This window comes from Acipenser ruthenus, chromosome 3 (assembly GCF_902713425.1).
Source record: "Acipenser ruthenus chromosome 3, fAciRut3.2 maternal haplotype, whole genome shotgun sequence".
In the NCBI taxonomy this organism is placed as follows: Eukaryota; Metazoa; Chordata; class Actinopteri; order Acipenseriformes; family Acipenseridae; genus Acipenser; species Acipenser ruthenus.
The window spans coordinates 5,166,663-5,180,101 of record NC_081191.1 but is presented as its reverse complement, the minus strand read 5'-3'; the positions used below and the strand labels follow the sequence as shown (position 1 = coordinate 5,180,101).

Genomic DNA, 13,439 nt, shown 5'->3' with positions numbered 1-13,439 from the left:
AAGCAAAGTTTGTGGGGAATAATAGCCATTTTCTATACTTTTGAGGCATAAGCAATTAGGAAATAACACTTACTACCCAGGAACAAAAATTGTGTTACATAGTGTAATGTTTTAAATTCTAAATTAAGCCACATAAGACTTTTGGACACTATCACTTTTAACTTTTTCACAATGATGCTGCATCTATTTTACAAAGCTTTTACAAAAATGCCAAGTTGTTTGAAGAATGGAACTTTAATTAGGTACAGTTTTTACTCCAGTTTAGGAATCCAGTTATGGACAATTAGAAAGTGGTCTTTTGACATTCAAGATTTAATTTCCATTCTCAATAAGGGCACTGCACACAGTTACTGTTTTCTAAGAAAACATAAAAAAGTTTAACATAATGTGGTCCAGCCCTAAATGTACTTTATATTCTGACAAATTCTATTTGTCAAGCTATTTCGTTATTTGTTTTTAAACTCCAGAGGAATACCAGCAAATACTTTAGTCAACACCTGATCAAAGATTAGAAATTCTGCCTGAAATTACCCTGCACTTAATTCAATATTCATCAGTTCTATTTCTAACTAAACATATGTGTTTGTGTATACCAAATAAAAATGCATAATTAACCACAACGATTTTAGGCTACCTCATAAAGATTCAGTAAATACTGATATGCTGTGTTTAATTAACTGTGCTGCACTTTCAATATTGTAGGCTATGTTTACAGACTTCTAAATATACAATAGATTTTTACAGTGGTATCATCATATAGGCTAGGTTGTACATCCAGTAAATACAATAGCACTTGTGCCCATCACTTGCAAGCAGACTGTAGCAGTGGTCTTCATTTTCAAATCATAATGTACTTAATCTTCAAAAACATTTCTGCATGGGGAAACATTAACATATGGGCCTGTGTTTCAAAATTCAGTCTGTAAATCATAAGCTGTCTACTATATTAAGGAGCTTATGTACTCATTTAGTAAAAAAGGGCCCACTGAGGTTTTTTATAGTAAGGCTTTGTACCTCATTATGAAACAATTTAAAAGTTTTTTTCTATCCAACAATGCAGTATAAAAATCCACAAAAAGAATGACTCAATTTCCAATAAATATAACTAAAGTGATTGGATTACTTGTTATTTTAAATTACTTTTGTTTACTTCAAATATGTCTATTCAGCAAGTAATTATATTATTTTAAATAACTTATTTAAAGTAGCTTTACACATTTTAGTTTTGATATTCAATCCAATGAATACTCTTTCATCTTCTATTTAAATTACTTTATGTTTTAACAGTGTTAATTTTGCTACGTTGTAGTGTATTGTAATGAATAAAGAACACACAAAGCAATTACATCCTGGTCTGTTTTGGTAAGAATACAGTTTTGATTTATTACAGCAACCAAATATCTGAAGAATGCAGCTTGTAAGGAGGCATTTTCTTCTGTTTGAATGAATGTTATTTTTAAATGTATTTATTCCCTTACTGTACCAATTACATTCTTTCTGGCATCCGCAGGATTTGTGCAGTCCACACAGGACAATAAATGTGCTGTATCATGTATAAGCAGGGTTCACTCAGAGCTTCCAGATCTACATTAAGTCACTTGATAACTTAAGCACTAGTTCCAGGGTCAATCTGTTTCAAAATGAAAATTATTTTGGTAGGTTACTTCTGCAGGTCAACACACATGTAAAACAAGATTTTAAACATTTTTGTGGGAGAGTCAGACAGGTGTTTTTGTTAACAAAGCATATCATGGAATATATGTAATGCTATAATGGTTTGTAAACATAAAGCAATAAGGATTTGTGAAAAAATGTGCCACAGTAAAGTGGAAGAAGTAGCCAAGGTATTGTCTGAAATATGGCGGGAGTTAAAGCAAATGTGGCCACAAAAAGGTTCATTTTAATTAGGCCTAGGAAACTATACACAACAGCTACGTAGTAAACAGCGGGCCCTCTCCTGGGCTTCCAGGACAGAAATCTGTAACGCTGTTCTGCGTACTATACTGTCCTACAGATGCCAATCTCAGCCGTTTCTTAAGGCAAAAACAAAATGACACAGGTCCTATGAATGATACTATAGGAGGATTTTCAGGTCATCACTGAGTCTGAACTTTACAGGAAGAGTGGAGAAAATTATAAGAATTAATATTTGAAAAGCAGTCAAATACAAATAGCGGGCATTGCATAGATTTTATGGCCGTAACGAAGGTACATTTTGACCTTCGAAGGTTCGAATCGTCGATGGTACTAATTTGCATAATGTACTTGTCACCATAGCTACTAGTTTTATTTGACTGAAAATCCTTATTTTTACAGGTAACCCATATAAACGGATTAAAACATTCATATGTAGTTCAACAATACGTTACATAGAACAGTAATCATGTTTTTATAATTTAAATTAAAAAAAAATGTTTTGTGCATGTAATTGATACTGCTTGCGTTATATACAGTAAGCTTGCATTGCAGCAGCACCTTTTTGCGGCCAACAAAATAACTGCAGCTGACTTAGGCAAAACAAAGCTTTATTTAACAGTCACCATTCCAAGCAGGTTATCAATCACATTTTACTACTACTAAAATAAGAACAATAATAATAATAATAATAATAATAATAATAATAATAATAAAAAATATGAACTGACGCTTGTAAAGTGACCCTGGAGATTGGTTGCATTCAACTTTTTTTGGTCATCTGGGCATTTAACAAAAGCATCCCAAACAGCAGAGGGTTTGAGACATTTCTTTCAATACAGCTTACGCTATACAGCCATTTGCTGTCGAGGGGGGGGGGGGGGAGGAGCAGACGGTGCTCAGTTTTCTAAATTAAAATTATTATTATTATTATTTATTTCATAGCAGACACCCTTATCCAGGGCGACTTACAAGATATCACATTATTTCACATACAATTACCCATTTATACAGCTGGGTTTTTACTGGAGCAATCTAGGTAAAGTACCTTGCTCAAGGGTACAGCAGCAGTGTCCCCCACCTGGGATTGAACCCACAAGCCTCCGATCAAGAGTCCAGAGCCCTAACCACTACTCCACACTGCTGCCCTGTAATGTTAGCGTATATTTTGTAAGTTTCAAAACACATTCTACCGTAGCACTTCTTACATGGTCTTGTACACAAGGTATTCGGTACATATTTTACTGAAGCAATACAACCGCTATAGGTACCCCCCAGTGCTTTGGATAATATACCCTGCCCCAATGCACTGCAGTGGCACCAGAGTTTCTACATATAACTATTTGGTAGTTGATTTTAATACCATTTTTGTTTAAGTAATATGCATTATACAAATCAAAAGATCGAATTGTGCATGTGAGTGACATTTAATGTGTGATTTCACAGTATTCACACATTGTCAAAAGGTTTCTGTTAACAGGGAAAAAAAAACAATAAAACAGCATGCAGTGAGAGAATGCCGCCTGGCGAACTTTCGAAGGTTTAGAGCTACCTTCAAATTCCTGGCTAGAGAACGACCCTGTGAACACAGCCCTAATAGATTTCAACTTATTATTTGCATTTATCATGTACCATTCTATTAAAGTGTGTGTTTTAAATTTAAAATAGAAAAATGTGAATACTGTAATACTCAATCTACTTTAACTGCATAATACGTAGGAATAATATATACTGTAGTATATGACTGTCAGTTTTACTCAGTTTAAAACATAAAAACAATACTTGGAATGAGATACAATGCTGTCCATTTATTTTTCCAATTGCCACATTAATTGCATTAGAGACAAGAAAAATAATAAATGGAAATTACAACACCCCCACTTGATTCACTGCATGAATAAACCTTGTGAAGCAGCAGATACCGTCTAGGCTTCATTTTTATAAAGATATCAACCAGGACATCAAAATCGAGACATTGTTTTTTTACCAATGATTTTTCAGTTTCCATTACAAGCAGATCACTCAGACGAGGACTGGTCATGGAAGTTCGTAAATAGGTTTTAATCAAACTTAAAACAGAAAACAGACGCTCACTGTTGCTGTGGTTACTGGAAAAGTGATGACTACCTTGATGATTGTTAGTAATATATAAGCAGGGCTTAAATTCTCATGGAATATTTCCTGGAGCCCAACCGCCACTAATCCACCCCCCACAAAAAAAAAAAAAAAAAAAACGGGATTATTTAAAGCAATTACATTTATTTTATTTTAAACCAAAACATTTTGTTCACAGGTTTTATAAGCATTTTTTAGACGTTTTGTTTTTATGTTTCAGTCGCCAACTAGGAAATTACATACAAGTACACTTAAGTAAAACTCCAATAAGGCAGATGCATGAATCAACCACAGGTGCAAATCCCAACACATTAAGTAAAGTGAATTGCTATAAAAAGACAGGCTCTCGGTTTTAGATTCACAAATTACTATAAAAAAATAAAAAGTTTTTCATAAAACTAGTGCTGACAGTGTTCTAAATTGTTTCTCAGGCCATTCGTTATAATGTTTCAAACTACAGTCAACCCTCTTTATACCGCCTGGTAAGAGCCATGGGCAAAAATGGGCAATAAGCGAGGGTGGCGTTATAGTGAGGGTAAAAAACACACACAGACACAGACACACACACACACACACTGTGGTTTTTAAAAGTCACTTATTTTAGACTGTGTCGAGCCTTTTTCAGGTTAAACAAATCGACCTGCTCCATCAAGGTAAGCCATTTGTTTTTACCCATTACAATGTCTCCAATTGTCCTTCGATTAACAGTATATCATGCGTCACATAGGCGAGAAAACATTTGCAATGTCTTGCTTTCTTATTTTCAGATACATACATGCAGATTTTTTTCTTTTGCTCTGGTGTTAAATGTAGGGTCAACTCACCATGTTGTACTTTCTGTTTTGCTTTGGGAGCGGGAGTGTTGATGACATTGGTATGAACGTTTAGTTAACAACGAATTAGGAAAGCAAGTCAAAGGTTAACTACATAACTTTGTTGTTTTAAATGGCCATGATTATTTTGCTAGCACTACAATAAGGGAAACTACAATGCTTATATTAACGTTTGCTTGGCTGGGGAAGTTGGCGGATGGCGGACAGCGGGGTGGCGATATAAAGGGGGGCGGTATAACGCGGGACAACTGTAGTTAAGCTTGTACACTCAGGCAACCAAACCGATATGTTGTTTCATGTCTGCCGATAGTACTGACTTATTTAAATCACGGAAACAAAGCAAATACATTGCGTCAAATTTACACAGCAGTTAAGTCATTTACAGTTGCACATGATACACGCACGAACACACACACACACACAGCACTAGCAACAGCCAGGAAAAGGAAGGGCAGATGCACACATACAGATACAGAAATGGTGCTCCTGTTATGCTGCTCTCCATATACTGTACGTAAATATTTTCACCCGTTATAAATGCCATGAAAATAAATTGCTACAATCCCTCTGAAAATAAAAGTTCATAATTATTCATGGTGAAGTTGTATTTCCTATTGTTTTCACTACAGAACAGCCTCAGGCTGAAGTCAAGATGCAGAAATATTTACCGGAGCTCAGCTCAGGACAGCATGGGCTGAATTTAAGCCCTGAGTATAAGACTATACTATAAGTAATAGCAAGTATCCTTTTGGAGTTGTACCAGCTCAAAAAGAGAATGCAATATAGTGGTGGCGCGAGTTTAGCTTTTCGTTCTCTGCTCACATGCTCTGGTTTTCAGCTGTGAGCTCCACTCCTCTCACACGCTCTGGTTTGGAGCTGTGAGCTCCACTCCTCTCACACGCTCTGGTTTGGAGCTGTGAGCTCCACTCCTCTCACACGCTCTGGTTTGGAGCTGTGAGCTCCACTCCTCTCACACGCTCTGGTTTTGAGCTGTGAGCTCCACTCCGCTCACACGCTCTGGTTTGGAGCTGTGAGCTCCACTCCGCTCACACGCTCTGGTTTTCAGCTGTGAGCTCCACTCCTCTCACACGCTCTGGTTTTGAGCTGTGAGCCCCACTCCGCTCACACGCTCTGGTTTGGAGCTGTGAGCTCCACTCCGCTCACACGCTCTGGTTTTCAGCTGTGAGCTCCACTCCTCTCACACGCTCTGGTTTTGAGCTGTGAGCTCCACTCCGCTCACACGCTCTGGTTTGGAGCTGTGAGCTCCACTCCGCTCACACGCTCTGGTTTGGAGCTGTGAGCTCCACTCCGCTCACACGCTCTGGTTTGGAGCTGTGAGCTCCACTCCGCTCACACGCTCTGGTTTGGAGCTGTGAGCTCCACTCCTCTCACACGCTCTGGTTTGGAGCTGTGAGCTCCACTCCGCTCACACGCTCTGGTTTGGAGCTGTGAGCTCCACTCCGCTCACACGCTCTGGTTTGGAGCTGTGAGCTCCACTCCGCTCACACGCTCTGGTTTGGAGCTGTGAGCTCCACTCCGCTCACACACTCTGGTTTTCAGCTGTGAGCTCCACTCCGCTCACACGCTCTGGTTTTTAGCTGTGAGCTCCACTCCGCTCACACGCTCTGGTTTTCAGCTGTGAGCTCCACTCCGTTCACACGCTCTGGTTTGGAGCTGTGAGCTCCACTCCGCTCACACGCTCTGGTTTGGAGCTGTGAGCTCCACTCCGCTCACACGCTCTGGTTTTGAGCTGTGAGCTCCACTCCGCTCACACGCTCTGGTTTGGAGCTGTGAGCTCCACTCCGCTCACACGCTCTGGTTTGGAGCTGTGAGCTCCACTCCGCTCACACGCTCTGGTTTGGAGCTGTGAGCTCCACTCCGCTCACACGCTCTGGTTTGGAGCTGTGAGCTCCACTCCGCTCACACGCTCTGGTTTGGAGCTGCGAGTTCCACTCCGCTCACACGCTCTGGTTTGGAGCTGCGAGTTCCACTCCGCTCACACGCTCTGGTTTGGAGCTGTGAGCTCCACTCCGCTCACACGCTCTGGTTTGGAGCTGTGAGCTCCACTCCGCTCACACGCTCTGGTTTGGAGCTGTGAGTTCCACTCCGCTCACACGCTCTGGTTTGGAGCTGTGAGCTCCACTCCGCTCACACGCTCTGGTTTTGAGCTGTGAGCTCCACTCCGCTCACACGCTCTGGTTTTCAGCTGTGAGCTCCACTCCGCTCACACGCTCTGGTTTGGAGCTGTGAGCTCCACTCCTCTCACACGCTCTGGTTTGGAGCTGGTTTGGAGCTGTGAGCTCCACTCCGCTCACACGCTCTGGTTTGGAGCTGTGAGCTCCACTCCGCTCACACGCTCTGGTTTGGAGCTGTGAGCTCCACTCCGCTCACACGCTCTGGTTTGGAGCTGTGAGCTCCACTCCGCTCACACGCTCTGGTTTGGAGCTGTGAGCTCCACTCCGCTCACACGCTCTGGTTTGGAGCTGTGAGCTCCACTCCGCTCACACGCTCTGGTTTGGAGCTGTGAGCTCCACTCCTCTCACACGCTCTGGTTTGGAGCTGTGAGCTCCACTCTGCTCACACACTCTGGTTTGGAGCTGTGAGCTCCACTCCGCTCACACGCTCTGGTTTGGAGCTGTGAGCTCCACTCCGCTCACACGCTCTCGTTTGGAGCTGTGAGCTCCACTCCGCTCACACGCTCTGGTTTGGAGCTGTGAGCTCCACTCCGCTCACACGCTCTGGTTTGGAGCTGTGAGCTCCACTCTGCTCACACGCTCTGGTTTGGAGCTGTGAGCTCCACTCTGCTCACATGCTCTGGTTTTGAGCTGTGAGCTCCACTCTGCTCACATGCTCTGGGTGTGTTACAATGTACACAATAGTCCAAATGTATCAAACTTCTGTTAAAAACAAGGGCTTTATTTAGCAACAAAAAAATAACAAGCAAACTAAAAAAAAAAAAAAAAAGCCTATAAACAGAAAGCCCATAAAACATTCACAGGTTTCACAACTTTTCAATGAAGAATCCAAATGCTGATGTTTCTTTAAAAGCTGAGTGATATGTTGGAGTATTTGGGCCCACCTTTAATAAATAAACAACGCAAAGTTAAAGCCCTAACCATAAGCACATGTGTATTTGAAGCCCAGCTTATTCATTCAAGCTAATTAACCATGTGACATGGGCTTCAACAGTGCTCCTACAAAATTTTTTTAGCCTGCTCCAAGGAACATTATTTCAGATCTGTATAATATTATTTTATTGGCATCAATGGCTTGAGAAAGCACGTAAATAACCACATAGCTCTTATGTTCAACTTCTTTCAACTTCCTCCCATAATGACATGCTAGAGTGAGCCACTTAAACAGCAGGGAGTGGATCTGTAGGCCTATCTAACCTTATGTACAGTACTTCATTGGTTCTTTATTGATGTGGTACAGCCTACTATACTATTAGCCATCAAACTGATCACATGTAGATTTGTAGTTACGCAAAAGAATAAAGACGATAACAGTGTTTATTTTAAATGTTATATTTAGAAATGTTTAATTTTTCAAACAAAACAGTATTTTATTAAAGCACTATTAACATAAGCAATATCAACTTTACAGTACGTTAGACCCGAAGCCTTTATGCATTATTGCCCTAATTTTAAGTATTACTTGTGATATATAGAGTAATCAGTTAGATGTATATATGCACATGTCAACATTTACTTTACAGTACAATAATCCAAATACACGATATAGTACAGTAGTTGTCATTTTACATATCGATTCGAATAATTAAACAATGCAAAAGTTACTGTAACACATACACACTGCGCTTAAATATCTAAAGCTGTTTTTAAATTACAAACCCTGCATATATGGTTATCTGCCCGGTCCTATAGAGCAGTACTGCAATACAACATGATACAAAAAGGCAGAAGTCGAGGCCCTGTCGACTTTTCAATCATTTTAAACATTGCACAGATACCTTATTATTATGCCACAGAGTGCCTTCGTGTAAGTGAACGGGTCTGTTAATTATATATTTGCACTTAAATTATCCCTGTTTTTATCAGTTGCAATTACCTGGGGTTTAGGTCGCTCGTCGTTTCCAGATCAGGTTGTGTGTTTCTGAAGGAAACACTCCCGTCAGGCGGACGTGAACGAAAACAGCTGACAAACAGCATGTGATTAGGGAAGTGAAGCTGGAATGGTACGGTGGTAAGTGCAAACGTGAGGTGAGGGGAGAGAGGTCAACGGACTGAAGAGTATACCCTTTGAGATGGTGCGGTGTTTACGTTCTTTCTACCATTTCTACCATTTTATTACATTTTAAATATTTGTATTATTTATTCACTTACTTACGAAGAGTCCATTGAATGCCGAATAGTTCGCTAACTATTAGTAAAGGCTGGCAATACGCAGCCCAAAATCTACATTGGTCGTGTTAACTTATAGCGCAGATTTCCGTAGTTCTGCAATTCTGCACAGAATCGCGGAGGTACGCGTTCTTCTAGGGCTGCTGAGTAACGTCACACACACACACACACACACACAATTTAATGCGATGTAAAATAATAACAATAATTTTAAAAACAATCCCTAGACAATTTTGTTTATTTATTACCTTAAAATAAGTACATGAATACATACATCAATGAGTGTGGTGTGTTGTCATGGCAATTGGTGATCAAAGAAATAATAAAGTAAAATAAAACTTTATAAAGGTTAACTGCTCTTAGTCGAATTCGCTCTTAAATATAATTATTTACTGTGTTCTTAATTTTGCTGTTATTTGAATTTGATCTTATTTGCTGCTGATTTTATTGTACTGCTCTTAATGTGACATTCTGTAATGTAATATTTAATAATGTGATATTTCGTAATGTGATATTTTGTAACAATTGTAAATCGCCCAGGATAAGGGCATCTGCTAAGAAATAAATACATAATTAATTAATAATAATAATAATAATAATAATAATAACAAACAAACAAACAAAATTAAATCAATAAATAATAATATCATAGCCTTAAAGTCATAACTTTAAGTCAATGCATTGCAAGTGTTATTATTACAGTACACCCTTGCTATAACGCCCTTCATTATAACGAACCTGGCCCCTGGACGCCAAATTAAAAAAATTAAAAAAGATAATATAAACACACACTGTCAACTTCCCAGTCTGTAGCACAGGATGCCACTTCCTCAGTGAAACCAACTCTTGTGTCTTAATAAGAAGCGTGCGCTGTGTAACTATGCCTCTGAAATGAAAATCATTTCATGTTGCAACAAAGCTGGAAACTATATTGACTGTTTGAAAAAAAGCAGTAACGCAGGCATGTCTCTGGTGTGAATATAGGTTGTCAAAAAAACACTTTTTTTTTTTGGCTTGTTCAGCAACAATGCGACAAAGCAAAATTGATTAAAGAAAAAAAAACTTGAGGATCTGATGAACTTCATGTTGAGTTGATTTGGAATAAAACCTCAGTTTGGGATTATTGCATGTTGGATTAAGATTTGGTGCGCTTTGAAACAATTCATGTCAGACTGATTTTGAATAAAAGTTCTGCTTCATTTCGGGATTTCTGCTTTTTGTACTGTGTTTTAATTCTTTAACGAATAGGATAAAGCAAAGGCAGAATACTGCATACATGAGACAAACAGGTACATGTAATTCTGCTTTTATTCACAATCTCCTCTCATTTAATTACTTCAACAGTTTGTCGTTCATTTTGATGGTCCTTTCGCTATAACAAATCCCTCGATATAACAAAATGCTTGGGCCCCAACAGGTTTGTTATAGTGAGAGTGTACTGTATTTGTTTATTTAGCAGATGCCTTTATGCAAGGCAACTTACAGAGACTAGGGTGTGTGAACTATACATCAGTCTCACCCGAAAGACCGAGCACAAGGAGGTTAAGTGACTTGCTCAGGATCACACAATGAGGTAGTGAGTGAGCCAGGATTTAAACCGGGGACCTCCTGGTTACAAGCCCTTTTCTTTAACCACTGGACCACACAGCGTCCTTGGAAACATTATGGAATGTTGGGTTGTGTTTTCAAGCATTGTTGTGTTTTCAAGCTCTTCACTGTGCTGCACTGCAAGATTTGGAGACGGCATTTCTCTAAAAGCTGCGTGTGACTTCAGAAAGACAGCAGCCAAGAGCAGCTGGTGCAGCAAGCTCGGGGTAACAGAATGCAACCATTGCACTTTCCCTACACTCATCCCAGTTCTTAACTGGTTACAGATGTATACAGAATTGTTAAACATGGAGGACGTTAACCTTGCAGCTTCGCAATTGCAAATACATTGTTCTGATGTGCATTTTTATACTAACCATATTATTTAATTGCGCAAACATAGACACGTGGTTACATTCGGGACTATTTGCAATATACCGATCACAACTTACCATGCTGTTGTGTAGTCCAAACATCACTTAGCCCCTTTGTGTTGAGAAAGAATCCACCACAACTTATATAACTCATATACATTTTCAGCTTGCAACTTCATGTTTTCAGTGTTTTGAAAACTCCTAGGGAAAAATCTAACAGCAACTTGACCTGTGACAAAAATGGGGTCATGAGATTCTTTGATTTCTGGATGATAAAGACCTAGTGCTTTAAGATATAGGCTCCGCCAATAACACCTGCCACTGAGCTGACCCCACCATCACCGGTGGTCACCCAGGACACTTCACAGCTGGACATCATTATGGCTGAGGAGCATCAGGACACAATCTCAATCACGGCCTCCTGGGAAGGTGGCTGTTTCCATCAGGAGGAGCAGGACAGGTCCAGAAACTGACCTTTGAGACGGGTCCCAGTTCCGAGACAAAGCTCGATCCCGACACTTGTAGAGGGAGCCCCCAAGTTCCTGCAGGTACCTTGGACAGGAGTGTCTAAACCTCGCCGGTCTGTCTTTAAGATGCAGGCAGCATTGCCCCGCCTCCAGCCCTTTCCGATGTTCCCTGTTCCCGCCTCCAGCCCTTTCCGATGTTCCCAGCCCTGCTGGCTTCCTTAGAAGGCGCGGCGGCGCTAGGCTTAGTGGAATTCCCACCAGTGGACTCGACCATCGCGGCCCTGGTGCGAGCCCCTCCAGTAAGGGGTTTACCTAAAGACCCTGCATTGACCATTAGTAACGGAGACCCACTTGAAAAAGGCATATGCGGCAGAAGCACAGGTCACGTGCCTGGCCAACACGGGAGGTCTCTTGATGACGTACTTAGATGGCATACTGCAGTCGGCGCCCCTCCCTGAACCGGTGGCTTCAGAACTGCAACTGGTTTCAAGAATGCCCTGGGCAAGCTCTGGGCCGGAGCCTGGCAAGTCCTGTAGTGGCTCGCAGGCAGCTTTGGCTGTCCCAAGCGAGAGTCCCTGCTGAGGACAAGGCTGCATTGCTTGACATGCAATCAGTCCTCCAGCTGGGATTACTCCATATGAGCCCGCTTCAGGCATGGCTCAATGCCTTCCGGCTACATCCCAAACACAACAGACACCGTCAGCTGACCGTGTCTCACGTATGCTGGGAAGCCCTGCGCTGGTGGAGGCAAACCTCTCACATGCACGAAGGTGTAAGGATGTGGTGATCCACAGCCATCAAGTGGTGATGACAGACGCATCCAACTTAGGTTGGGGTGCAGTCTGGAAGGGTAGAGGAGTCTGCAGGTCCCTGAAATGAGCCATCTGTCTCAGATGCGGTCATTAGTTCACTGCAGAACGCTAGGGCCTCCTCCACAAGGTCATTGTACGCCTATAAATGGAGGTATTTTCAAGATTGGTGTATGACCAGAGGGCATTGAGATATTATGTTGGCAGAATGAGAGCTCTGCGTCAATCTGACCAGCTCTTCGTCTGTCATGGTGTAAGGACCCTGGGTCAGGCCCTCTCAAAGCAGCGGCTGTCTCAATGGATTGTGGACATGGTTTCTACTGCATACACTAATGCCGACCTACCCCCATCTGGGCGGGTGGTCGCGCATTCTACCAGAGGAGTGGCTACATCATGGGCTTTCTTTAGAGAAGCCTCATTGACTGACATATGTACTGTGGCTAGCTGGGCTACTTTCACCAGATTCTACCGAATTAATGTGGTAGATCCCTCTATGCCTTCATTAGGCACAAGGGTCCTTGAGGTTGCACGCTTGCAGCGCTAACTCTGGTTTTGAGGTCTCAAGACATCCCTCATCTGCTGTCTCCGCTCACGCTCCCTCACGATGGCTTTGGCATACTTTTCCCAAAAGTACTGTTGGTTGTCTTCATCGAATTGAAAGGGAACGTTTCAATCTTCTCTTTCAGAGAACCAGGGTTGCATCTGTAACCTAATGTTTTCCAGTATCCCCTGCACCATTACAAATAGCATAAAACCTGATGTGCACTGTGCATAATATCTTACAGTGAGATTAATGACAACGGATTTATATACACATGTGTAGTTTGACATTTTCCAGAGGGTTTAAGTGCTAATTAAACAACTGAATTCAGAGACTATCTTTCCATAGATCAAGTAACCACATCATTTTAGCAACACTGCTTAATTTGGAACAGTGCAATTTGGGTAGTTATTCTGTGTTTTTGGATTTGAATAG

The 13,439-nt window shown here is 41.2% G+C and overlaps 1 protein-coding gene across 1 annotated transcript in view; it reads right to left on the bottom strand.

Annotated features, from left to right (window-relative positions):
- Window positions 1-9,049, bottom strand: part of LOC117394477 (TBC1 domain family member 5-like) — a 169,162-nt gene extending 160,113 nt beyond the window's left edge. The window contains exon 1 of the mRNA XM_059010796.1: window positions 8,934-9,049. Within this exon, the coding sequence (XP_058866779.1) occupies window positions 8,934-9,034 (101 nt within the window). The 5' untranslated portion in view covers window positions 9,035-9,049. The remainder of the gene's footprint in view (window positions 1-8,933) is intronic.
- Window positions 9,050-13,439: the final 4,390 nt, after the last annotated feature.